The sequence below is a fragment of the Protomyctophum parallelum genome, assembly GCF_964188405.1.
Source record: "Protomyctophum parallelum genome assembly, chromosome: 16".
In the NCBI taxonomy this organism is placed as follows: domain Eukaryota; kingdom Metazoa; phylum Chordata; class Actinopteri; order Myctophiformes; family Myctophidae; genus Protomyctophum; species Protomyctophum parallelum.
The window spans coordinates 41280986-41306817 of record NC_139711.1 but is presented as its reverse complement, the minus strand read 5'-3'; the positions used below and the strand labels follow the sequence as shown (position 1 = coordinate 41306817).

General features: G+C 45.5%; 1 protein-coding gene across 8 annotated transcripts in view; it reads left to right on the top strand.

Moving 5' to 3' along the window:
• ctbp1l (C-terminal binding protein 1-like) overlaps positions 1 to 25341 on the top strand; it is a 28244-nt gene extending 2903 nt beyond the window's left edge. For 2 of the 8 annotated variants that reach the window (XM_083786612.1, XM_083786610.1), the window contains exons 3-11: positions 252 to 417; positions 6502 to 6680; positions 8656 to 8800; positions 9834 to 10040; positions 14956 to 15170; positions 17359 to 17489; positions 18632 to 18759; positions 19476 to 19593; positions 22827 to 25341. In XM_083786612.1, the coding sequence (XP_083642738.1) occupies positions 360 to 417; positions 6502 to 6680; positions 8656 to 8800; positions 9834 to 10040; positions 14956 to 15170; positions 17359 to 17489; positions 18632 to 18759; positions 19476 to 19593; positions 22827 to 23007 (1362 nt within the window). In that variant the 5' untranslated portion in view covers positions 252 to 359 and the 3' untranslated portion in view covers positions 23008 to 25341. Of the gene's footprint in view, positions 1 to 247; positions 418 to 2326; positions 2422 to 6501; positions 6681 to 8655; positions 8801 to 9833; positions 10041 to 14955; positions 15171 to 17358; positions 17490 to 18631; positions 18760 to 19475; positions 19594 to 21803; positions 21926 to 22826 lie in introns of those variants that run through there. The other 6 variants (XM_083786609.1, XM_083786611.1, XR_014570527.1 and 3 more) reach the window with 5 other exon arrangements.
• Positions 25342 to 25832: the final 491 nt, after the last annotated feature.

Below are 25832 nucleotides of genomic sequence, written 5' to 3'. Positions count from 1 at the left end.
CCCGTTTTGGGCGGGAACCCCTTTTGGTGTTAGCATTATGTTATGCTTTAGCTATTGAAAAATAGCAGATCTACAAGCTCATAGCTCGCGCGACAATCGAAGACTGACTGACATAGAAACAGCTTTTTCAGAAAACTGTCAGGATGTAGAAGACAAAAGGTCAAAATGGGTTAAAAACAAATTATGTATTATTTGCTCATTTGCCCTGATGTTTCTCACTCCCTACTGTGATTCATCTCTCTTTTAGGTCTCTGACGGGGGGATCTAGCCTTGTGGTGTATTATTGAAGGAACTCCCTACTACTACTTTTTTTTTTTTTTTTTTTTACTTGCTCTGTCCCGGGTTAAGACTTGTTGTCTATGGCTCTGATGGACAAACACAAAGTCAAGCGGGCAAGATTGGACCGCATCTGTGAAGGTGAGATTGTAAACACACACACACACACACACACACACACACACACAGGATGTGTTTTTAAGTCTAGAGTAGCCGCAATTTGCAACACTATATTTTTTTATATTAGGTTTAATCTAGAGTTGCAATACCCTCCATTAAAATAGAAATCAGATCTGCTAGTATTAAACACTCTTACCACTCTAAACTGAGATCTCCGTCCTATCAAATGGTTACGCTCGCCAACACGGAGATTAATCAAAATTACTGTAATTTTGATTAATCAAGTAGTGTAAGTCAACCCACGTGAGCTGCAACTGGCCGCGGCCCTCATCAAGTCACCTTTCGCGCAATGTGGCCCTTGCCCCAAAATGAGTTTGACACCCCTGGTCTACAGCCTGGGAGCGTCTGTTGGGCATTTCCGTTTGGCTCGTCATCCAAAGTGGTCCCCCTCCATTTTAATGGATGGGATGAAAAATCATAAAACGTGAATAACTCTTGATCTAAATCAGTGCTTCCAATTCTAACCAAAGATTGTGTTTTTGACGGTCCATCGCGGTCCTGTCGCTTGTCTCGTTAGCAGTAATCATACCTCCCGCTGTTGTCGATCACCTCTGGGGTGTTTTGGCTACATCTAGCCACTTCTAGCTCCTTCCAAGATGGCGCGGAGCAACCTTGAAATAGGCTCTGAAGCTGCAAATCGCTGGGCGCCCTGATTTAATGGGCGTTAAGGGTGTTAAACATCACCAACATTGCAGCTGTAGGGCAAGCTTGAATTATCCTGGATTTTTATGAAACAAACGCTTTGCTGTTTGAAAGCAGATAATTCAAGCTTGCCCTACAGCTGCAATGTTGGTGAGTTTAACGTCGTTTAATTTAAATCGGAAATTTCTATTTGGATCAATGGGCTGTCAATGGAGGGTATTGCAACTCTAGATTCAACCTATAGGACTATGTTACAAAAAAGTCATTCAAATTTAAATTACATTATGATGTTGATATGCATTTAATTTAAAGTGATGTACTATTTGAAACGGCATCCAGAATTTCACAATAAGCTTCATGTGGTTAACCAGTCATATTCAAAGCCAGACTCAATTTCTACGCTTTGAAATTGGGTGTGTAACAGAATCGGTCTGCTTTAAATGGTGCTGCTATGTTTATGTATTTTTTGAACGTTGCCTGCATACTCACTAGGGTGTTATGTTTTAAATAGCTCATGTCTTTCATTTAGCCTTTATAAAATAATACATGTGATACTTGTGTACATTGTTCTGTGGTACCTGGACAAACATCATTCTGATGCGATTGTTGAATAGAGTCCTGAGTCTTATCGCACTTCCTTCCTTTCTGTCTGTGTGAGGATGGAGGCATTGGAGGGGCTGCATTTTTACTGGGGATTGTTTTTACAAAGGTGCAATGGGGGTTTGAGATTTAAAAAAAATTAAAGTAAAAGGTAGAACCTTATCTTGATTGGTGAGATGCTGAAAGGCTTCCAGGATGACTTTGTGATCGATTGGACATCGCAGCAAAGCACATTAAAGTCACAGCATGGATGGCACACTTAGGATGTGTTTTTCTGGAGGGAAAAGGACAGTAATTAGTGTGGAGGAGAGTAGACGTAAGATGCAGATGAGAGATAATGGAGAACTAAAATGGAGGGAACTGTCTGGGGAGAGTCCCTGGAGACGGGTTGAGAGGGAGAGGACGAGGTGAAGGGTCGTGGCCGCGGCCACAGGGAAACGGGCCAGCTGTCTCTTTAAAAAACGACAACAGCCCAAACCGCCCTCAGCCGCAGCCTGGCTATGCTAATGAGGTTACTGCTGGTTGGCTGGGCCTCAATGTTAGCCGCCCGTGATTGGAGGCCGGGCCGTGGGGGAGGGGCTGGGTGTGGATGACAGCTGGGAACCAGCCAGCCAAGAACAGTCTGACAGAGAGAGGGAGAAAAAAGAGAGGACGATAGAGGGGAGAGCAAGGCGAGAGTAAGAGAGAGTGAGGAAGACAGGCTGACAGACTTCATAATGCAAGGTTAGGCCCGGTGCTCGTGTTTGTCTTTGAATGTTTTTTGAAGCCATGCTTGTGAACTGACGGGGAGATATGGAGCTTTGGGTGTGGTTGTGTGTGTGTGCCGTTTCCTTTCTACCCCCCCCCCCCCCCCCCCCCCATATTGCTTGGCATATATCTTTTCGTCGTAACGGACGGTTACATAGGGAATGAATCAGTGTATTCACGGTTGGGTACTTGGCTCACTCTGTGTATGTGTGTGTGTGTGTGTGTGTGTGTGTGTCTGGGTGGAGTACCGCTGCTTGGTGCATTATCATCAGCCCTGCCCCTCCCCCTCACCTCTCCCTCTTGCTCTTTCTCTCTCTCTCACTCACACACACACACACACACACACACACACACACATACACACACACACTCCTCCGACGCGGCCAGAGGGGGAGAGAAAGGAGGAGGGAGGGAAAGAAAGACCGAGGGAGGGAGAATGAATGAAGCACTGAATGAATTGCATTGTGTGCGGCCATGCTTGCTCGTCGTGGGCCTCGAGTACGCCAGTGTCCTTTACTCCGATTACTCAGTGTGTGTGTGTGTGTGTGTGTGTGTGTGTGTGTCTACTCGTAGTATATTTCCAGGGAGCTTTTGTTTTTCCTTTTCTTGAACGGGTAGTCCTGTTTGTTTGGACGTTGTGTGATCGTTCTCTTTGCGGTTTATACACGTAATGACAGTTACTTCAGCAAGCCTCGGTGGTTCCAGTGGCTTACAGTAGCCTGTTAACCCTGCCAAACCTTCTGTCCAGATATACGGAGTCAGGATGTGGTAAACGGACAAGAGTGCGCCAAATGTGTGCGTTTTTTACGCGATAAGGTTGCATGGCTGTAGAATTTGTGCGTTTTTTCCGTGAGGAAAGGATACATGGCTGTAGAATTGGCGTGTGTTTTTGCGCGAGGAGGATTCGTAGCTGTAGAATTAGCGTGCGTTTTTCTTTTAGCCGAGCAGTATACTATACGTAGCTGTAGAATTGGCGTGCGTTTTCTTTAGCCTGAGCAGTATACTATACGTAGCTGTAGAATTGGCGTGCGTTTTCTTTAGCCTGAGCAGTATACTATACGTAGCTGTAGAATTGGCGTGCGTTTTCTTTAGCCTGAGCAGTATACTATACGTAGCTGTAGAATTAGCGTGCGTTTTTCTTTTAGCCGAGCAGTATACTATACGTAGCTGTAGAATTAGCGTGCGTTTTCTTTAGCCTGAGCAGTATACTATACGTAGCTGTAGAATTAGCGTGCGTTTTTCTTTAGCCTGAGCAGTATACTATACGTAGCTGTAGAATTGGCGTGCGTTCTTTTTAGCCTGAGCAGTATACTATACGTAGCTGTAGAATTAGCATGCGTTTTGTGTTTGTTGCGATTGGGAAATGCTCCCGACGTCAGAGGAAGTGTTCACAAATATTTGTTTTCAACCCTGCTACCAGCAGGCAGCTCCCGTCTCACCATTACCTCCTGCCCTCTGTCCAAGTAAATGTCCCCCCCCATTACCTCCTGCCCTCTGTCCAAGTATAATTATGTCCCCCCCCCCCCCCCCCCTCATGCTGGGACACACACCTGTCATGGGGGAGGCACTGTTTGTACGTGTGTTTCTGTTGTGTCCGTGTGTGGGGGTGAAAAGTCCTAAGCAAAAAAAAAAGTGATTTGTCTGCAGTCTGCACTGCCATGTCAGTGGCTATTCCACAATTTACAATTTCAACATTTTAGTTGACGCTCTCTAATCCAGAGCGATCTATAGTAAGCAGGAACGACACACGGTAATACATATAGTCATCAAGAATCATATGCAAGCTAAGAACCTAGCATCTGTCCAACAGTAGAATATCTGTACAGTGAAGCTATGAGTACACTACAGAGTGCTATGTCTACATTTACCATAACATCCTAGACCTTTTTTAGCTGTGGCATTTATTTATAACCTACTAAAAAGACATCATAGCGGAAGGGTTATGTGCTCTAGATATCCTCCAGCTTTGTGTTTTAGCAGGTGTAAATACACATACTCCTTAAGACGGATGAATTTAGGTCATGACTCTGAACCCCACATGAGCCCCTGCTGCACCACCTCTCAGAGACCCTCCACCCCTCCCCCAGCTGTAACACTCTACCACCTCTCCTACCCCACCCCCTTTCTGCGCTCACAGGAGCTCACAGGGCTCATAGTCTGTGTGTCTCTGGTTGATCGACCAGGGCTACGACCACAGCAGCCAGATATGAATATGAAGAGCATATACTAGGGCTTGGAGGATGGATCAATACATGCCTGGCAAGGGATAGCGAGAGCCAGGCTATGTCACTTCCTGAAAGGAGCCCGGTGGAAGAGTTGATGGAGTGTGTTCTGATGCCCCGTTATAGATTCAGTTACACATTACACTTTATGTAACCATAGAAGAACACTCACATGCAGGTGTACACACCTGCATGTACACACACACACACACACAGACACTGCCAGGCAAAAGCCTGTATGTGGCATGCGCCTGGAGGACCACTTGGCCAGCGGGGCCACCAAATGCATAGACTTTAAAATATATTTTTGTGAATGGAAATTCCAGCTTCCTTGCTCGGATTTCGGGACGTTGTAGTTCCATTCAGGAGATTGTGGAATAGTTGTCTGGGTAAGCACGGCTAGCACCTCAGTGGTGTGTGCAGAGGGGACCTTTTTGTGAGTGATGTAGACTTATTTAGCCTGTGGGGGACCAGACGAACAGGGAGCACAGATTGTTGAGTCACAAACGAGCACAATATGCGTGGTTGCTAGTTTTATATAGGTATAACTCTCATACCAATTATTATATTTAAGTGTCATGCCACCTCTTGGCCCATCCCTCATGGGATTATATGATGGTTACAATATAAATGGTAAATGGTGCATTTATATAGCGCCTTTATCCAAGGCGCTTTACAGAGATTGTGCATTACATTCACCCATTCACACACACATTCATACACCGATGGCAGCGGAAACCATGCAAGGCACCAACTAGCACATCGGGAGCAATTAGGGGTTCAGTGTCTTGCTCAAGGACACTTCGACAGTAACTCTGGGGGAGCCCGGGTTCGAACTGGCAACCTTACGGTTACCATCCAGGCACTCTACCCCTGAGCCACCGCCGCTGGTATTGCTGATCATAACAAAATAGATACTGATGAAACTAAACTACACAAAAATGAAAACAAAAACATAGGGTACATATCTCCTACTGTCTGTAGGTCCCAGGCCTTCTCTAAATATTTTGCCAGTTTAAATCTAGTCCTTTTCAGTGACCATTTCACTATTTTTGTTTCATACACATCACACCAAAGACATATTTTAGAGTTGGTGGTAAGATGCTGTCAGATCTGGCGTCATGACGAGTTGTGAGCTAATCAAACTGCCATTTTCACTATTTTTGAAAGTCTTAGAGGTTGTTTTGTTTCTGAAGATCTTCAGGCATATAGGGACACGCCAGGTGGAAAGTACTTTACTTAAAAAATATATATATTCAAAGATTTGTGCCGCATTTTCGCGATAAAAAAAAAGCAGACCTACAAGCTACGTAGCGCACCACCGAGTGGTGCGCTACGAGCTTGTAGATCTGCTATTTTTCAATAGCTAAATTATAACACAACGCTTAGTTAAAACACCAAAAGAGGTTCCCGCCCCAAAATGGGTTAAGACCTGGAACGCATTTTAAACATTATATTAAAACTTTGAAAAATTAAAAAAAACGTGTGCAAATCTTTCAATATTCTTTCACAGAAACGTTTTTTTGATGGCCGATGGCCCCTCCTATATGCACAGCTTTGTGTGTGTGAGAGCGTAATGTGATGTATGATAATGTATGATGCTAAGAGCGCCCCTCACTTCACAAGTGTGATTTTTAACTCGTATCTTTGCTTCTGGGGGAACAATATCTTTTCAGATGGGGGGTCGGCGGCCAATTACATAATATTTGGTGTCCTTGACATGAAATGGTTTGAGAACCACTCGCATAGAAACACGTTTCTTTTGGAATACTGTCAGGATTTAAAAGACGTTTGTAGAATCATGTCCTCAGGTCTTAATGGGTTGACCACTAAGGTGGCTTGTTCCCCTCTGCCCCAGGCATTCGCCCTCCCATCCTGAATGGGCCGATGCACCCGCGACCGCTGGTGGCCCTGCTGGACGGCCGTGACTGCACTGTGGAGATGCCCATCCTCAAAGACGTAGCCACGGTGGCCTTCTGCGATGCCCAGTCTACACAGGAGATTCACGAGAAGGTAAGGTAGCCACGGTGGCCTTCTGCCTTGCCCAGTCCACACAGGAGATTCACGAGAAGGTCAGGTAGCCATGGTGGCCTTCTGCGATGCCCAGTCCACACAGGAGATTCACGAGAAGGTAAGGTAGCCACGGTGGCCTTCTGCCTTGCCCAGTCCACACAGGAGATTCACGAGAAGGTAAGGTAGCCACGGTGGCCTTCTGCCTTGCCCAGTCCACACAGGAGATTCACGAGAAGGTCAGGTAGCCATGGTGGCCTTCTGCGATGCCCAGTCCACACAGGAGATTCACGAGAAGGTCAGGTAGCCACGGTGGCCTTCTGCCTTGCCCAGTCCACACAGGAGATTCACGAGAAGGTAAGGTAGCCACGGTGGCCTTCTGCCTTGCCCAGTCCACACAGGAGATTCACGAGAAGGTAAGGTAGCCACGGTGGCCTTCTGCCTTGCCCAGTCCACACAGGAGATTCACGAGGAGGTACGTTGGCCTTCTGCCATGCCCAGTCCACACAGGAGATTATATCTGCTTTCAGTATTTACGTATTTATGATGTATTTTCTCTATTATTGACACGTTCAAAAACGTTGAACCCCTGATCTAGATGATGCATGACTCCATATTTTGGGCATGGTGTCAGTCATCCTGATCCGACTGTCTTTCAATTCCATTATCAAATTACTAGCCTGAAAGATTTGAACATAACTAAATGTGAAAACAAAAGCGTCATGGTATTAGTTTCGCTTACTGGCATCGTACACAATGAATTTGGCACCGATTCGTCCAGTAGTTTAATGTTTTATGCTGTTAGTTTATGGTGTGTATGCCAATACAAAGTGAAATTATGAGTACTTTGTGGCCGCTAGCCCCTTTAACATTTTGGATGTGCTACCTTTTTGGGGGATTCTTTTCAATTGCTGTTTTTTATATGTATACTGGATTTGGGGTCTAGCACTCCACTGAAAAGAAAACCCATTGTTGATGCGCAACCTTTTTCTTAATTGGTCCAGTAGTTTATCCCCAGACAGACGGACAGATAAACACATATTCTGAATCTCCCCTCTTGCCTTCAGCCTTAATAACTGGGGAACTGAAATAACTGGGGAAACCTTCCGTTTGTTTTTTACGACCTAGGAGGCCAGCTTGACTTTGTGATTGACTGACCAAGGGTTTCTGATGAGCAGGGAAGCCACTCAGTAATTTGACCCTGTCTTGTTTTACTTTAGTGTACAGGAGTTTCTTACTTCCTAAAATAAGTTGAACCTCATTGTCCACAATGACTCGGTGTCTGTTAATCATTTTTTGTAGCTTAACTAAATTTAGGCCCACCAGAAAACCTATATACACACACACAACCACACATGTAAGTAGCCTTGCCGAGCCATGAGGCCCATAGGGCAGAAGCCTATCTCCTGTTTCTGTAGCGTGAGGGAGAGAGAGCTTGAAGTACAAGTACACCCCCTGGACATGACGCTAGTATGTCGCAGGGACTTACCCCCAATCCAACCCTTGATGCTGAGTGTCAAACAGGGAGGCACTGGGTCCCATTTTTACAGTCTTTTCTTTGGTGTGACCCGGCCGGGGATCGGACCCCGACCTCCCAGTCTCAGGGCGGACACTCTAACCACAGGTCCACTGAGCTGGTGGACACACAAAGGTAGTGAAGGAACCCCTTTTGGTGGTTACATCATACATTATGTTATAATTTAGCTATTGAAAAATAGCAGATCTACTTGTAGGTCTGCTATTTTTGAAAAATCGTTAAAATGTGCCTCAAATCTTTCCAAAAATTGTCATTATTTAGAAGACTTTTTTTTTATTTTTACGTCAGGCCTGAATGGATTAAGGTGCATCCAGGCTGTATTGACTTTTATGCCTACTAACTACCATGAGTGGCCTTTATGTTATGTTGAACCACTGTAACTTTATGAAAGTTTAGCAAATTGCATTCAGCTGTAATGAAAATGATTCCTAATGTGTGCAGGTGCTGAACGAGGCAGTGGGGGCGCTGCTATACCACACCATCACCCTGTCCAGGGACGACCTGGACAAGTTCAAAGGCTTGCGAGTCATCGTCCGAATTGGCTCCGGCTTCGACAACGTAGACATCAAAGCAGCAGCAGAGCTGGGTGAGGCATCAGAAACATAGAAGGGCAAATGTTAAACATGTCCCCCGATAAAGGTCTGAGCGACCGAAGGGCATCTGCATTAAACTATTTAGGCCTGACCTCGAAATTAAAAAAATAATCTTCTAAATCCTGAAATACATATTTTCACGATTTTGCTATTCTATTTTTCAATAGCTAAAGCATAACAATGCTTACACCAAAATGGGTTCCCGCCCAAAATGTGTTAAACAATTTTTGAAGACATTGAAGAGGGTAGGTGAGGTGTGCAAAGGAACCTTTTCTACTAAACATGCCCCCTAAATCAAAGGGTGGTGGGCAAAAATGTACTTGTTTTCTAAGAAAAACATGAACATTTGATTTTAGGTTTTTAGAATCTGCCTCAGCCCTAGAAAAGTGTTTGACAGGCTCATGGGTAAGACAAGTTAATACTTGCATACTGTCGTGTAAGGCATATGCGGAAGACGGGTCTTTGACGGAAATGTTGCATTTCAATGACAGACGAGACGAGAGTTGACACGAAGAACCGTCCAAGTCCATAATTATCCATAATGGATAGAGCTTGACAGATAGATAGAGCTTTTCGGGGAGCTTTTATTTTTGGGACTTAAATCTGTTCTTCGTCTCAACTCTTAGATGTTCAGCAAGTGTACAACAGTATGACCTTTCTTATATAGTGTACTTGAAGTCCTGACGTCACGCTCTCATTCCCTGTTATTCTCTATGGAGATTAATAACATTGGGTCATCTAGAACCGTCTCAAAATAAGAATTGTGATTAAAAAAAGAAACAAACTGTCCCTGTTGCCGATATTGTCAAGGAGGTGGCATCAGTTTCCCTTTCCCCCAAAATCACTAAGTGAACGGGCGGGACATCCGGAAAAGGGCTCAGGCAAGCGTTGCCTAGCAATCGGGCCGAGGCTAATTTTTTTTTTATCAAGACCTTTTTATAATGCCTTAGAATGACTTGTACCCGTCTTCAGCATCAGACGGGTTTTATTTGATCAGACGTGTTAACTGTCCCTCTGTCCGTCCAGGCATCGCCGTGTGCAACGTGCCAGCGTCCTCGGTGGAGGAGACGGCCGACACGTCGCTCTGTCTGATCCTCAACCTGTACCGACGGGTCACCTGGATGCACCAGGCTCTCCGGGAGGGAACCCGCGCCTCCAGCGTGGAGCAGATCAGAGAGGTGGCGGGCGGCGCCGCCCGCATCCGAGGGGAGACCCTGGGCATCATCGGTCTGGGTGAGTGAGTGAGTGAGTGGAGAGGAAGGCTGGGTTAAGATTGCAGTATAGAGAGAATGCACATGCACCACTTTGCCACTGGGACACGCCCACCTCATCTAGACTGAGTGACAAAAAGCAGTATGGCGCGTTGGAGTTTGGAAGCGCTCGTTTCAGCGTGGCCTCAGTTTCTAAATGTCACATCATGCGGGAGGCAACAGGACGTTGTCTTATTGAAATCGAGCACTTTCAAATTGACACTTTGAAAAATAATCACCGGTATCATGGAATTCCTTGACAGAATGTAGCTCATGACATGTCTTGTCTACGGTGGATTTTTAGGAAACCAAAACTTTGCAATGTTTGTGAATTTAACATTGTTTAATACAATCAGATTAGGACTTTTCAGTTTGGATGTATGGACTAGTCGAGGCCAGAAAGTATTTTGCCACTCGGTAGGGGCGTTGCCGCATAACTTCCGGGTACGATGATGTCACGCGCATAGCCTCTACTGGATTTAGTGATTACAACATTAGAGTGACAAAACAATCATAACACTTGTTTTTTTTTTGCTGCTTTGCTTTGTGTGTGCCACGATGGACCTGTTAGGATCCATGTGTTTCCATTTATACAGACTCTGATAAGGGTTCATTTGGTTCAAAGTGATACGATTTGTCACACACGTTACCGCAGTGAAATTTGTTCTCTGCATTTGACCCATCTCTTGGAGCAGTGAGCCGCAGCTAAGGAGCGGTGAGCTGCTGAATCATTTGATTAGTAGATTTGACCCCCCCCAATCCAACCCTTTGATGCTGAGTGCCAAGCAGGGAGGCATTGGGTCCCCGGCTGGTATGACCTCCCAGTTTCAGGGTGGACACTCTAACCACAAGGCCACTGTCTGGTCTATCTATCTTATCATTTAGTTAGGACCTCCCTGAAGGACCCCTGGTGGTCCCCGATCCCACTTTGAAAACCACTGTCCTACACAGCACACTGTGTCTGTCCGTGTTCCACGTTGTAACCACTAACCAGTGACATCGGTTCTGTAGCATTCATTTGTTGTCACTTTAGCAGCCATTGGCATGGTCTGAGGCATCAATATTATTGACAAACGGCGCTCAACTAACTGCTATCTTTGTGAAACCAAAACTGTTGGGGAGATGATCTTTTAACCCATTTAGGCCTGTAGTGCGGCACTCTGTGCTACTAGCTTGTAGATCTGCTATTTTTCAATAGCTAAAGTATAACATAATGCTTAAAACACCAAAAGGGGTTCCTGCCCAGAATGGATTAAGAAGATGAGCATTTCAGCATGCTCGGCTGTCAGCCTGTTCCTTCTCTCTTCCACTTGCGCAGGGAGCACAGAGGAATCGAGCTCTTTATTTAAATTTTCCATTCAGTTGTTGGGTCTTTTTCGTTTTCAATATATAATAGTCCCATACGGCTGACTGCTTGCTCTGCTCGAGTCTTACTGCAGCTCGACTACTAGTGCTGCTCCATGCTGCCTGCGACTAGCTGCCTGCCGGCTAGCTACCTGCCGGCTAGCTACCTGCGAAGTCAGGCCTAAATGGGTTAACATTGGCAGTTACCACAGGCTACATAGCAGGTGGTGTAACGTTATCACTACTGGAAGGGCCACACTGGTCCACCTCTGTCGTGCAGGTGGATTTGTTTTTCCATTCCTCCTCTGGCCATTTCAATTGCATAATAACCCATTTAGACCTGAGGACGTTTCTTCAAAATGTCTTCTAAATCCTGGAAGTTTTCTAAAAGAAAAACCTACCAGTATGTGTCTGTCAGTCAGTGGTGCTCAACAATTTCATGTCAATGAGCCCCAGAATTATCTGTATTTGGCCGACGACCCCCATCTGAAAATATGTTGTTCCAGGGACCCACCAGAAGCAAAGATTTGAGTTGATAACGTTCGTTCTGAAAGAATATATTCAAAGATTTGTGCCACATTTTCACGGTTTTTCAAAAATAGCAGACTTACAAGCTCGTAGCTGTGGCGCGCTATGAGCTTGTAGATCTGCTATTTTCCAATGGCTACAGTACAACATAACGCTTAAAACGCCAAAAGGGGTTCCCGTCCAGAATGGGATAATTCACGGTTCCACGACAGGCCTACATTTCAGTTGATGAAGCCTGGATAGCCGAAAAATCGTTTGTCCTGATGTAGAGAAATAAACGTGTTAAATTGATTCTTTGTGTGTGCGACCTCTTCACCTATTCTACAATGTTGATTTAAGCTAGTAAAGCACCTTAACACAGAGCGCGGTGGTCACAAGAAAGCCCACAAACAACGTAATTCACATAATAATTGACGGTTCAACATCAGGCCTATGTTTCAGCCCACAAACTACTTAATTAACAACTTTGTATTCCCCGATCGTCCAGGCGTGCTGAATGATAATATAGGCTTTGGAAGGTCAGCCGTGCTGATAGTATGCACTTGAAAGGAGAGAGAGGGCTGATTGAAGTAACGTTAACTGTGAATGAGAGAAGCTTTCATTTCCTTTCTTGAGCACATATACTACCCAGTAAAAAGAGAGTCGATGCAAACTTATCCCAGATTGCTTAACAAGAAACGGCGTATCTCCATCCATTGTGGATCACAGACTTCATGTGGCCACTAAGCCAGCCTGTGACGTCAGTCATCTGATGTATCAGTAATGTGGGCAACCTTTCAGCCCTATCAGAGCTCTATTGACTTGAATTATAAACATTTCAAACAGATTACTCCCATTGCGGGAGGTGTAGTTCCAGACTATGTGGAATAGTTATCTGGCTACGTGAGACTACTCTTATTTTAGCACAATGGGCGCCGGGATTTCTTAATAGAGCGAGCAAGATGGATAGAGAACGCAGTAAACTGGGGTTTACTGTTGGGTTCTGCGTGCATTGTCGATGACCGCCGCTAAGTTCTCCGGGACAGTCTTAGCTCGCGCACACAAACGCATAATTTAATAACATCCCACACTCACACACATTTATTTTATAAATATAAAGTGTTGGGTTCCTGTGTGTGTGTGTGTGTGTGTGTGTGTGTGTGTGAGTGTGTGTGTGTGTGTGTGTGTGTGTGGTGTCTCGTGGGGATCCGATGGTAATTCCGACGGAGCATTAGTCCGACATGCGGGAACAACGGTCGGGCTTGCGCTTGAACATCCCTTGCTCCCGTGCTTGCGGTTACGATTAGGTTAAGGTTTGAGGTAAATTGTCGGTCTATTAACTGTCGGACCAATTCTAGTGTCGGAACTAAAGCCTGTACCCGTCTCTCTTAGCCAGACAATCATTCCACAATCTGAGTACTATGTAGAGACCGCTTTCCCCATGACCATTCATTAAAACGCCTTCCATGCCTGGTCTACGCCAGACTGAGGCTGGGCTGGCAATAAGTGCAGTACCGCCGTGCCAAAGTAGCTACTTCATAACCGCAATTATTGTTTTATTGACATTTATATTCCACGATTTCATAACCCATAACCCCGAACTGAGCTCATGCTTCCTTCAATGCCGTGCCCCTTCTATTATTCTTTTTTTCTTTCAAACAACTTTTCTTTTTAGGTATCGCTGGGATACCTATTACAGGGATTTATTACCACAATAACAACATATCCATACCGCCCTAGCCACACGATAACAATCGCACACTAGTCTGTGTGCGATTGTGTACGCACAGCACAGCTGCCCGAGTGTGTGACAGTGTGTTTTCAAGGACCTTTCCTGAAGCCCAAACCACACCCATGCAACTCGCATGGAGACCCATTGGTGTGGTTTGGAGACCCATTGGTGTGGTTTGGAGACCCATTGGTGTGGTTTGCCATTTAATTGAATGACTTGGATCGACTTGAGTCGTCATGATGCAACAGGACATATCCAGAGATTAAAATAGGGTGCATTTTGCATCCCAAAACGCAGTATATAGTTAAGGGACGCAATAAAACAACGACCTCTGCATCCACGGGATGCACTACTGTACTACTATACTGTTTTTTTATTCTAGTTTATTTTGCTAACTTTAGTTATAATAATCATTTCTTCTTCTGTTTTCTACATGAATATAACCATTATAACTATATAAAATGAAATGGGAGTTAAATGCTGCAAGATATGACTCCTAAAGTCATTGAAGTGGGACTCATAAAATGTCCCTGGGACTCATCTAAAAGACCATCGATCCCTGCTGCATCCCCGGACTCATCTAAAAGACCATCGATCCCTGCTGCATCCCCGGACTCATCTAAAAGACCATCGATCCCTGCTGCATCCCCGGACTCATCTAAAAGACCATCGATCCCTGCTGCATCCCCGGACTCATCTAAAAGACCATCGATCCCTGCTGCATCCCCGGACTCATCTAAAAGACCATCGATCCCTGCTGCATCCCCGGACTCATCTAAAAGACCATCGATCCCTGCTGCATCCCCGGACTCATCTAAAAGACCATCGATCCCTGCTGCATCCCCGGACTCATCTAAAAGACCATCGATCCCTGCTGCATCCCCGGACTCATTACTTTGAAAACTTGTACATCACTGCATATCACACCGCTGAGACGGAACGTCCCGTCCCGTCCCGTCTCCACCCTTTGGTGTGGTTTTGGCTTAGCGTTTAACACGTGCCCGGCATGTCTCTCCTGTGTCCAGGTGGTGTGGTTTTGGCTTAACGTTTAACACGTGCCCGGCATGTCTCTCCTGTGTCCAGGTGGTGTGGTTTTGGCTTAGAGTTTAACACGTGCCCGGCATGTCTCTCCTGTGTCCAGGTGGTGTGGTTTTGGCTTAACGTTTAACACGTGCCCGGCATGTCTCTCCTGTGTCCAGGTGGTGTGGTTTTGGCTTAGAGTTTAACACGTGCCCGGCATGTCTCTCCTGTGTCCAGGTGGTGTGGTTTTGGCTTAGAGTTTAACACGTGCCCGTCATGTCTCTCCTGTGTCCAGGTCGTGTGGGCCAAGCCGTGGCTCTGAGAGCCAAGGCGTTTGGTTTCGGTGTGATCTTCTATGACCCCTACCTGCCCGACGGCGTGGAACGCTCGCTGGGTCTGCAGCGCATGGCTACCCTGCAGGACCTGCTCATCCACTCAGACTGTGTGTCTCTGCACTGCAGCCTCAACGAACACAACCACCACCTCATCAACGACTTCACCATCAAACAGGTACGAACACAACCACCACCTCATCAACCACTTCACCATCAAACAGGTACGAACACAACCACCACCTCATCAACCACTTCACCATCAAACAGGTACGAACACAACCACCACCTCATCAACGACTTCACCATCAAACAGGTACGAACACAACCACCACCTCATCAACCACTTCACCATCAAACGGGTACGGTAGCATGTGTTGTATGGAGAATATAGGTTGCTACCTTCAGGAAGGAGATATGGTGAACCAGCATACAATAAGGTCAGGCTAAAGAGGTCCTTTGTCCACCAGTCGACTTTGAGGCTTAATCAGGAGTTGTTGTAGCCACAGGATAATCTAAGCGGTGGATATTGCTCTTGTCTTCATGTCTTTATGTATGTAAATTGTCTTTGTTCTTTGCGTTATGTCAACTGTGTGTATATATGTATTCTGCATACTTGGCTGCTGGGTCGCAAGACAAATGTCAGTGTGAACTGACAATAAAGTACTATATCATATCATATCGTACGCATGCATGCATGCATGCATTCCACTGGACTCTCGAGCATCACAATACTGTATTGATTATCTAGCCCTTTGTGTTGACGCACATTCACGTGCGTCAACACATATCTACAATATCAAAGTTATTTGGCCAGTTGGTTAATCTTTTATCATATGAGCTGAACATATTAGTCTCAGGATTCCCACAGTCATGAAGTTCTTGGAAATATTTTGAAATTGGCAAAGACATTTTTCAGTCCTGGAAAAGGTTTGGAATTTATCAAGAGTCTGGACAATTTGTTAATAAAAAAGGTTTTCCAAAACTAAACTCTGTATAAATCTCTTTAATGCATTTCAGTGGATCATAATACAAATTGTATCGTGATCTATAAGGGGATACGAGTCAAACTATGACCCATGTATAGTGTTACATGTTATATTGTGAGGCCCAATCAAACTAATTAAGGCGACACAGTGAACACAGACCCATATAACAACCTCAACATTGCTATATGGGCCACGATGGAGCAATCCGTAGCGCTGTCGACGTCACAGCTAGGTCCTGGGTTCGATTCCTGCTGTGGGCACTGGCGGCGTGTTCTCTCCTTCACGTCATCAGTGCCCATACCCTCGGCGAGTTTGGCGGAAAGGGCCTTTCTGTGTGTAGTTTGCATGTTCTCCCCCGTGTCCTCTAGGCCTAGGTACGATCACAAAGAACATGCAGTAATCCTGTTCTCTATACTGCCTCCCCCTGGTCATTCGGGCAGTCCGTTGCTCTCCCCAGATTGGCAGAGGGAGTGTAGCGACCAGGATTACACTACTAGACAATTGACACCGTGTGAAAAAGATGGGTTACATAAATTGTGGGATATATACAAATAAAACAACAACATTGCTATATGGGTTGTGTTGGATGAAATGGGGATTTTATGAAAGAAATACACTACTGCGAATAGTACACTAAATCTCCATCCTCTGGCTGTCTTCAGCTTAACCCATTTTGTGCGCGTACCCCTTTTGGTGTTATGTTATACTTTAGCTATTGAAAAATAGCCTGTCCAGTCTCAGTGAATATGTTGCTGCTTTCTGCCCAGTCTCAGTAAACATGTTACTTCTCTCTGTGCTCTCTAGATGTGCCAGGGATTCTTCCTGGTGAACAGTCTCAGTAAACATGTTGCTCCTCTCTGTGCTCTGTAGATGTGCCAGGGAGCCTTCCTGTCCAGTCTCAGTAAACATGTTGCTCCTCTCTGTGCTCTGTAGATGTGCCAGGGAGCCTTCCTGTCCAGTCTCAGTAAACATGTTGCTTCTCTCTGTGCTCTGTAGATGTGCCAGGGAGCCTTCCTGTCCAGTCTCAGTAAACATGTTGCTCCTCTCTGTGCTCTGTAGATGTGCCAGGGAGCCTTCCTGTCCAGTCTCAGTAAACATGTTGCTCCTCTTTGTGGTCTGTAGATGTACCAGGGATTCTTCCTGGTGAACAGTCTCAGTAAACATGTTGCTCCTCTCTGTGCTCTGTAGATGTGCCAGGGAGCCTTCCTGTCCAGTCTCAGTAAACATGTTGCTCCTCTTTGTGGTCTGTAGATGTGCCAGGGAGCCTTCCTGTCCAGTCTCAGTAAACATGTTGCTTCTCTCTGTGCTCTGTAGATGTGCCAGGGAGCCTTCCTGTCCAGTCTCAGTAAACATGTTGCTTCTCTCTGTGCTCTGTAGATGCGCCAGGGAGCCTTCCTGGTGAACACGTCGAGAGGGGGTCTGGTGGACGAGAAAGCACTGGCTCAGGCCCTGAAGGAGGGCCGGATACGAGGGGCCGCCCTCGACGTACACGAGACGGAGCCCTTCAGGTACGCTGCCTCCTGCATGAAACATGGTCTACTGACGGCCCGAGGGCCACATGCGGCCCCTACCTTCACTTACCTTCAGAGCCACAGACAATCAGACATGCATGAAACATGGTCTACTGACGGCCCGAGGGCCACATGCGGCCCCTACCTTCACTTACCTTCAGAGCCACAGACATGAATGAAACATGGTCTACTGACCACCCGAGGGCCACATGTGGCCCCTACCTTCACTTGCCTTCAGAGCCACAGACATGCATGAAACATGGTCTACTGACCACCCGAGGGCCACATGCCTTCACTTAATGTGGCCCTCAGGTTAATATCGGAGTACTGATATATTATTATTGATTTCAGCTGTTACAATTCCAAACATTCAAACATGACCCACTTTATTACTTCAGTCTATAATTATGTAGTTTAATGACTAGTATTAAATGTTATTGTCTTTTTTATGTCCAATGTATTTGGTTCATAAAGTTAAACATAACTAAAACTACCGGTATGCATTTGAAATGATAAAAAAAAGGTCACTTCTAAGGATTCCAATTAAAAAATAGCAAAAGAAAAATCAGTATTTCAATTCAAATATAGCAAAAATAGCTTTGCCTACAACAGTATACGCAATGTGACTCTCTGGAGTGAGTGTGGAAATAGTGGCCCTCTCCATCGTCAAAGTTGCCCACCCCTGGTCTAATTAGTAGACCATGTTTCATGCATGTCTGTGGCAAAAAATGAGACAAAAGTGGAATGAAATATTTATATTGCTTCTGGTTGTAATAGGCTCTCCAGCCGTGCTGAAATGAGCATGACGGCACACCTTTAGCCGTTAATAGAAGATTTGGGAACGCATTGATCACATTAGAAATATCATCAGTTGTGCTGATTAGACTGAGTTTCGTCAGAGCAGCAGCATTATTGGCTTAGGAATGGAACAAAAGTCAAGGAATAAATTAAATATCCCTCCTGTGTTAACTGCATAGCTGAATAGGATGGGGTCTACGCACGTCTACGCAGCAGGTGATACTTAGAGACAAATTAATTTTCTGAGGTGGTACTTGGTATAAAAAGGTTGAGAACTATACATATTCTTTGTAGAATGATGCTTTAGTTTAAAGTACCTTTCTCCTTTCCATGGCGTCCAGCTTTTCAACAGGCCCGCTGAAGGATGCGCCCAACCTGATCTGTACCCCCCACACATCCTGGTACAGCGAGCAGGCTTCTGTAGAGGCACGGGAGGAGGCGGCCAGGGAGGTACGCCGTGCTATCACTGGTAAGACTCTTCCACCAATAGGCAGGAGGCCATGGGACAGTGCCTGCATTTGTACTCCGTTCTGTCAATTAAATAAATGTTTTACAAAATGTTTGGCTGTTTGATATATTTATATTAATAAAAATCACACCTGTGTGAACTGAGTGGTGCAACTCCACATGGGGGTCCCCGGAAATTCCAGACCTCACAGGAACGCACCCAGGGTGCCGGCCCCAGTTAGTGACACTTGGTGGTGAAATCAACCAAACGCTATTTTCGTGCTCGGACCCAGCCAGCCAGGAACACAGCCAGAGACACACATAGCTCCGCATAGGAGTGGTTGCACCACTCAAAAATATGTCTAACATCTAACTGGTGAAATGTGTAACAAGCTGTGGGAGTGTGGCCTAGCTAACGACACTGTGTCGCTGCACCGTGATATGATGTTAGCTTGTAGATCTGTTCTTTTCGTACCATGACACCTTTGCCTCATCATTGCACCATATGTTATGATTGCTATAGGCCTGGAAACAGGGTAAAATACTTTTGGAAAGGTTTAGAAATATCCTTCCGTAAAAATATGTGGGAAGCCTGTGAGCGTTGCTTGGTAGTCTGAAGTCTCGCGTGGCCAGACTGTTGCCTTTCATACAGCCTGGAGAACGGAAACTCTTTCCATGAGTAAGCGATAGAGCTTACAGTAACATGACAGTAACATTTTGCCTCCCTCTGTGCTGCAGGCCGTATCCCTGACAGTCTAAAGAACTGTGTGAATAAGGAGTACCTGATGGCAGCGTCCCAGTGGCCCAGCATGGAAGCTGCCACCGTTCACCCGGAGCTCAACGGAGCCGCTTACAGGTGAGAGGAGAAACAGAGGACTTTAGTGATGTCTTTGTGAGAGTAATGCATGCAAGCTGCAAACGCTATAGGGGGGCGCAACAATGGGCTCTGTGCACACACGCCATTTTGGAAAGAACTCTATACTTCCTACACAGGTGTTTAGCGCTGATACTAATGAAGGCTCCGTTCCATTCTGGTCAAACAGAGTCAGGGTGCTTCTATTGTGCATGTTGGCTCTACACTGGAAACACTCTGCTACACCAGTGGGTCTCAAAGTGTCCTTGAGTGGGTTCCAAATGGCCCTGTACGGGTGTGTAACAGTTACAGGTCCATTTGGTTCCATTTGTACACTCAAGAGTTACGAAGTTTGAGAACCACTGCATACTAAATGGAACAGAGTCTTCAATGTTAATAGTATTTGTAGTAGATAACAGTAGCACAATTTGACATGTGCACCCTATGGCCAGAATAATAATGAAGTCTGTGGCTTTGACTGGATTGTGGAATTCCTTCAATGACCATAATGCTTTGGTGTACTGCCCCTCCTTGTGGAGAGGGGGGGAGGCTGCATGGACGTGTGACTTGTAGTCCAGGAAGGAAGTGAGACCACATTTTCATGAGAAATTTTGGTCATGAACATGGTGTCATGACTAAACTAACTAAAATGTCTAAAAACAGTACACACACCTAAAGGACCTAAACATCATTAAAATAAGATCTGGTTGCTTTAGGCCTGTGCTATACCTATATAGATCTTTTGCAAAACGGATATTTTTGTCCCCCATACGACAAAGATATGTGTCCACACACAAACGCAGAAACGCATTGAACACAGGAGAAAATCACTGCAGTAGCAGGTTTCAATTGTAGGCTATTTTGCTTCACACTATTGAGGTGCCAAATACATAGGCCTATCATATTTTTGAATGAAGGAAATTAATAAGTACCGCATTTTAAAAGCCACCTAAATTGTGAGTGGAAGTGAAACATGTTTCTTGCATTGTCTTGTCAGCATGTCATGCTATGTGCGTGAATCTCCAAACACCGACACTCTCTCCTCTTCTCTCTCCATATAATTTACAAATATGATTCTGATTCATACACCCAATAGACACTTTATCATTGCTCTGGCAAGTCCTGCACAGAAAATAATAGCAGTCAGACCTATAGAAGTGTCGCGTCCGCAACTGTCACAAATAATGTAGTGCTTGTAGGCTATAAAGGACATTCGGGGTCAGCGTTCACGCGCACACAGTGACAACGGAATGCATGCAGTCAAGGGTGCGCCCGTTATTTCCTAAACGGGTGCCATGCGCACGGTGCGCGACTGGACATGACCCACTGTATACTTTCTTCTCACCAACCACGCTATTTAATGCGATTGCATTCACACCCCCCTCTCTCTCTTTCGGACTGTAGTATAGGCTGATATTATTTATATTGGATTGCTCGCTGGACAGATATCCGTGTGGTTTCCAGGCGCAAGCTGCATTTCTCACCTATATTATAGTAAAAATTATATGCGCTAATGAGCAGTGACGTCATCGTTTCTCAAAAGCTCTGTTTGGCGTGACTACACGGATCCACTGATCCGGATATTTTGGAAAATCTTCACTTATTTATCCGTTTCCAAAAACCTCCGTTTGAGTGACTGAAAGGCCCAAATGCACACAAAGAAAATTGCGTTTGGGAAAAGACCCATATAGGTGTAGCCTAAATCTTGTCCTTTTAACCCATTTTGACAGATTCTAAAAATGTCTTCTACATCCTGACAGTTTTCTGAAGAAGCTAGATCTGCTATTTTTCAATAGCTAAAGCATAACATAATGCTGACACCAAAAGGGGTTCCCGCCCAAAATGTGTTAATTAGTATCATCGATCAACACCTGCCGGCCTGGAAGTAGGAAGAGTTATTCTGTGTGCATATAGCCCATTGACCCGTGCTAAACTATTTCATCAATTATAATAAGAATCAATTTGGGGGGTTTTATTTTTGTTTTTAAATGGTCAAATATAGCCTGATCAACAAGCTCACAACATCATGTGATATGCTACACTTTGTGAGCTTGTTGATCAATGGATCTAATCGGACTAATTTAGTCCGTTTTAATTTTCTTCCCTGAATGTTTCTGCAGTCTGCACCGATTCGTTGATACAAGTTATTTATAGAAAAAAGATTGTAATGTGTTTTTTTTGCGGCTTTTGCCTTTATTTTATATTTTTTATAGAGGGACAGACGGTAGGCTGACAGGAAATGGGGGAGAGAGATGGGGGAGTGACATGCAGTAAAGGCCGTCGGGATCGGGAGTCGAACCCGCGGCACACTGCCAGACTTGGACTACCGTCCAAGGTGCCTGGAGCGCTGAGCCACGGCCCAGGCCGTTATTTATAGAATAATCACTGAGAAAAGAATCGCTAGTTTGCAGCCCTACTGTGTTTTATGATGAAAGTAATGCAAGCAGCTAACATATGTGACTAGATTTGACTGAGGGACTGCCATTGGATTTTTTTAATTTTTCGTTTTCTCATGTCATATGAAAGCAGGGAATCATAGCTTCAAATTGACATTGATTGTTCAGTTTGACCCACCAGTTTTGGAGATATGGCTTATAGAGTAATGTCTTTGCAGAAAACAGCGAGGTTATAAAACAGGCTTGAAAGGTTCACTTCTGTGGTCTCTAACATTACACCTAGCTACATGTTTGGGCATTTATTTCATATTTACATGTCGATTTCAGCTCTGACATTAGTTTCAGACATGCTCTAGTATGTGAAGAGTCTGCCTGTGCTATAAACTCATTAACCCATTCTGACCGGGCAGGCGGGCACCCATTTTGGTGTTGGCATCATGTTATGCTTTAGCTATTGAAAAATAGCAGATCTACAAGCTCATATCGCGCCACCGAGTGGCGCGATACGAGCTTGTAGGTCTGCTATTTTTGAAAAATCGAAGAACGACTGACATAGAAACATAGCTTTTTCAGGAAACTGTCAGGATGTAGAAGACGTTTATAGAATCTGATCTCAGGTCAGAATGGGTTAAAAAAATAAAAATAAAAGTTTTTTTCCTCTGGTGAAAAGCTGGAATTTGCGCGATAGTCTCTCAGTCAAATCTGGTCACACATATTATTGCAGTAGGTGAAAGTGGGAACAGTTGTGGTGGGTTTCTAGCGGCCGTACTGTAGTGTCATCTCTTGGTATCTCCTGTACTGTATCCAGCTGCCGTACTGTAGTGTCATCTCTTTCTCCAGATTTCCTGCAGGTCTGATCAGCGTGGCAGCAGCAGGGGGTCTCCCAGGGGCCGGGGTGGAGGCCTTGGTGGCGGGCTCCCTGGCACACGGCATCGCCCCGGTCTCCCACCCCCCCCACGCCCCCTCCCCGGGGCAGCCTACTAAAGCGGAGGCCGACAGAGACATCCCCTCCGACCAATAGCCCCCCCACCCAGCCAACACATTCCGTTACGCCCTGGAACCCCCCCCTCCTCCTCCTCCTCCTCCTCCTCCTCGACCTCCCCTCCTCCCCCGCCCCTCAACCATCCTCCAGCACGTTGACATTGGCGGCACCAGTTTGATCCGGTCTGGTTTGGTTCCACACAGCCCGGTTCCTCTTCTTCAGACCACATAAACCAGCCCACTCTGCTAGAGTGACCCGTCCAGAGCTTACCCCCCCCCACACCCCCCCCCCCCACCACTCACACACCACTGTCAGACAGAAACTCTAGGACACTCATCTCCCTCCTCTCCCCCCCGACCCTTTCCTCCACCCCCCCCCCCCCCCCACCCCAACGTCAGCAATAACTCTTCTCAAGGATTCAATAATTCAATTGGTTTATTTTCATTAGTATGTTTATTTTTTTTTTCCTTGTTTTTTTTTTTTTTGTCGTTTCAATGAAAAAAGAAAAATCTGTTATGGTTGTAGTTTTTCTGAAGCGAGCCTCTTCCTGCTGTTTGGTTCTGGTTCCGACTCGTCTCCAGATACTGTGGCAGTGAGGTCGACCCCCCCCCCCCCCCCCCTGTACATTAATGTTCTAATGTTACTGCTCTCTCTCCTCCTTGGCTTCCTGTTTTTGTTTTTTTCCTCTTGCCTCTGCCTGTTCTCGCACAGTTGGCAAAATATGTACTTAAAGCAGTGTATCCGGTCTCCCCGACGGTAGGGCTGGCCGATATATATATCGTTATAAATCGAGATGATGATATGAGACTACATGTCGTCCGGGAATTTTGGATTTTTGTGATCTGGAATAAGTGTCGTCGTTACCTCGTTTTAATCACTCTGGCCTTATTTTATTCATTCAAATGGCTGATCTACAAGCTCATTCGCAGTGCATTGTCAGATATTTAAATTGGTAGATCCATATATTTTTTTTTGCTTTGCGTTTTTGAGAAATGAACACGATACGATACATCGAGGTATATTTGGTCAAGCACATTGTGATATTTGATTTCGTCTTAGTGTATCGCCCAGCCCTACATGACAGGACAATGGCCAACGCCGCCGCCCGCACCCATCTTTCATCCATCTCTTCCTCACTCCTCTGCCGTGGCCTGCTGGTCGCTCTGCCCAGTCCAGGGGATCCATGATGTCAGTGGCGGTGCTTCTCCGGCCCATTGGAGCACGTTAGGCGACCTCTTCAGCTCGCCTTCTTCTCATCACAGTCAACTCTGTAGTCCCTGTGAGAGCCCAGCCTCCCCACCGCAAGTTCACAACAGCCCAGAACTGTTCTGCATCGCCTTTTGACGATGTAACGTTTGCGAATCTCCTCCACTTAAAGGAAAAAAATAAATGTAAACGTGTCACGCACGTCACGTTCAGCCCAGCCGGGTTTCATCGTGCCACTTTATAAAAGCATTAACATTTTGTCCACAAAAAAAAGAATCTCGTTAGAACAGCCACATCATATCAAACGTTTTGGATCTAAGATGGCTGAAGTGCTGTCTGTCGATGTGTGAGAGGTGTGTTTCGACACCGCCTCCCCTCCCTCCCTCCCCATCTGCACAGACAAACCGCTGCACAGTTTGCCCCTGGCCACCGGAGGGCACCATCTAAACGCTGAGCAGCAGGACAGAGACAGACGGCTGGCTGCACGGTGCATGGCTGCGGTGGACGATGAGTAATGCGTGTCTCGTTTCAATGAAGCAGAGGTCAAGCTATAGGAGACGCGCTGATGAAAAACACACATTTGAGCCTCCACGCTGACGACATCATATCACACACTGCCGACTTCCAAAAACAACAGGGGCCAGGTGGCTGGGGATAGATCACTGTCTATCTTTTTTAGATCTCCGCTTATTTTTTCTTTTCTCACTCAATCCAAACCTATCTCCGCCCCAGCCCTTCCCACCACCAGCATCATACCCCCACCCCTACACCACATCTGCTCCGATGAAACCAGTATGCATCCGCTCGTACAGCAGGATGAAATCCGTATGCATCCGCTCATACAGCGAGGGGATAAATGCAGCTCCGATTCTCTCTGACCACTTGAACCCTCGTGTCCCCGACTGTCCCTATTCTGGCAAAACATATTAGATCTCCAAGCTCGCTATGCGTCGCAGTGTTTTAGAATGCATTGTCTGATTATTTTCCATAAAGTGTCCACATGACTTGATGAACTTAGCCCATTTAGTCCTGACCTCGAAAAAAAAAAGAAAATCTTCTAAATCCTCCAGTTTTCTGAAATAAATATTTTCTCAATTTTTCAAAAATAGCAGACCTACAAGCTCTACAAGATCTGCTATTTTTCAATAGCTAAATTATAACGATGTTTAAAACACCAAAAGGGGTTCCCGCCCAAAATGGGTTAACAGTGGTCTCTGATAAAGGACCCCTTGATGCCCCTTTACAGTTTACACTGAAGCTTCACATAAGTTGACGCCTTCATTTTCAAAGTCATTTCTCTCCTTTAGTATTTGCCAAGTCGCCGAGCAGGCAAATGGTTTGATAGCACGCTTGGATGAATTGACTCCAAATCTGGTCTGTGGCAGAATATTCTGTGCCGTGATTAGAACAAAGCTCTACTTTCTTTCTCCCTTGTTTATATAAATTTGAATACCCTCGCACTTTAAAAGAGGATGTTCAAAATGAAGTGAGAGATTTCCCCCCCGGACAATTTAGTATATATAGGGTTCATGTGGTTAAGAGCTGGGGGATAAGGGTTCTTGCATGCTGGCTTTGTTAATAACGGTGTGTGTCGGGTTGGTTCCTCCCCTGCTGTGATAACAAGCTGTTGTCTTTCCAAAGGAGAGTCCCTTAGGAGT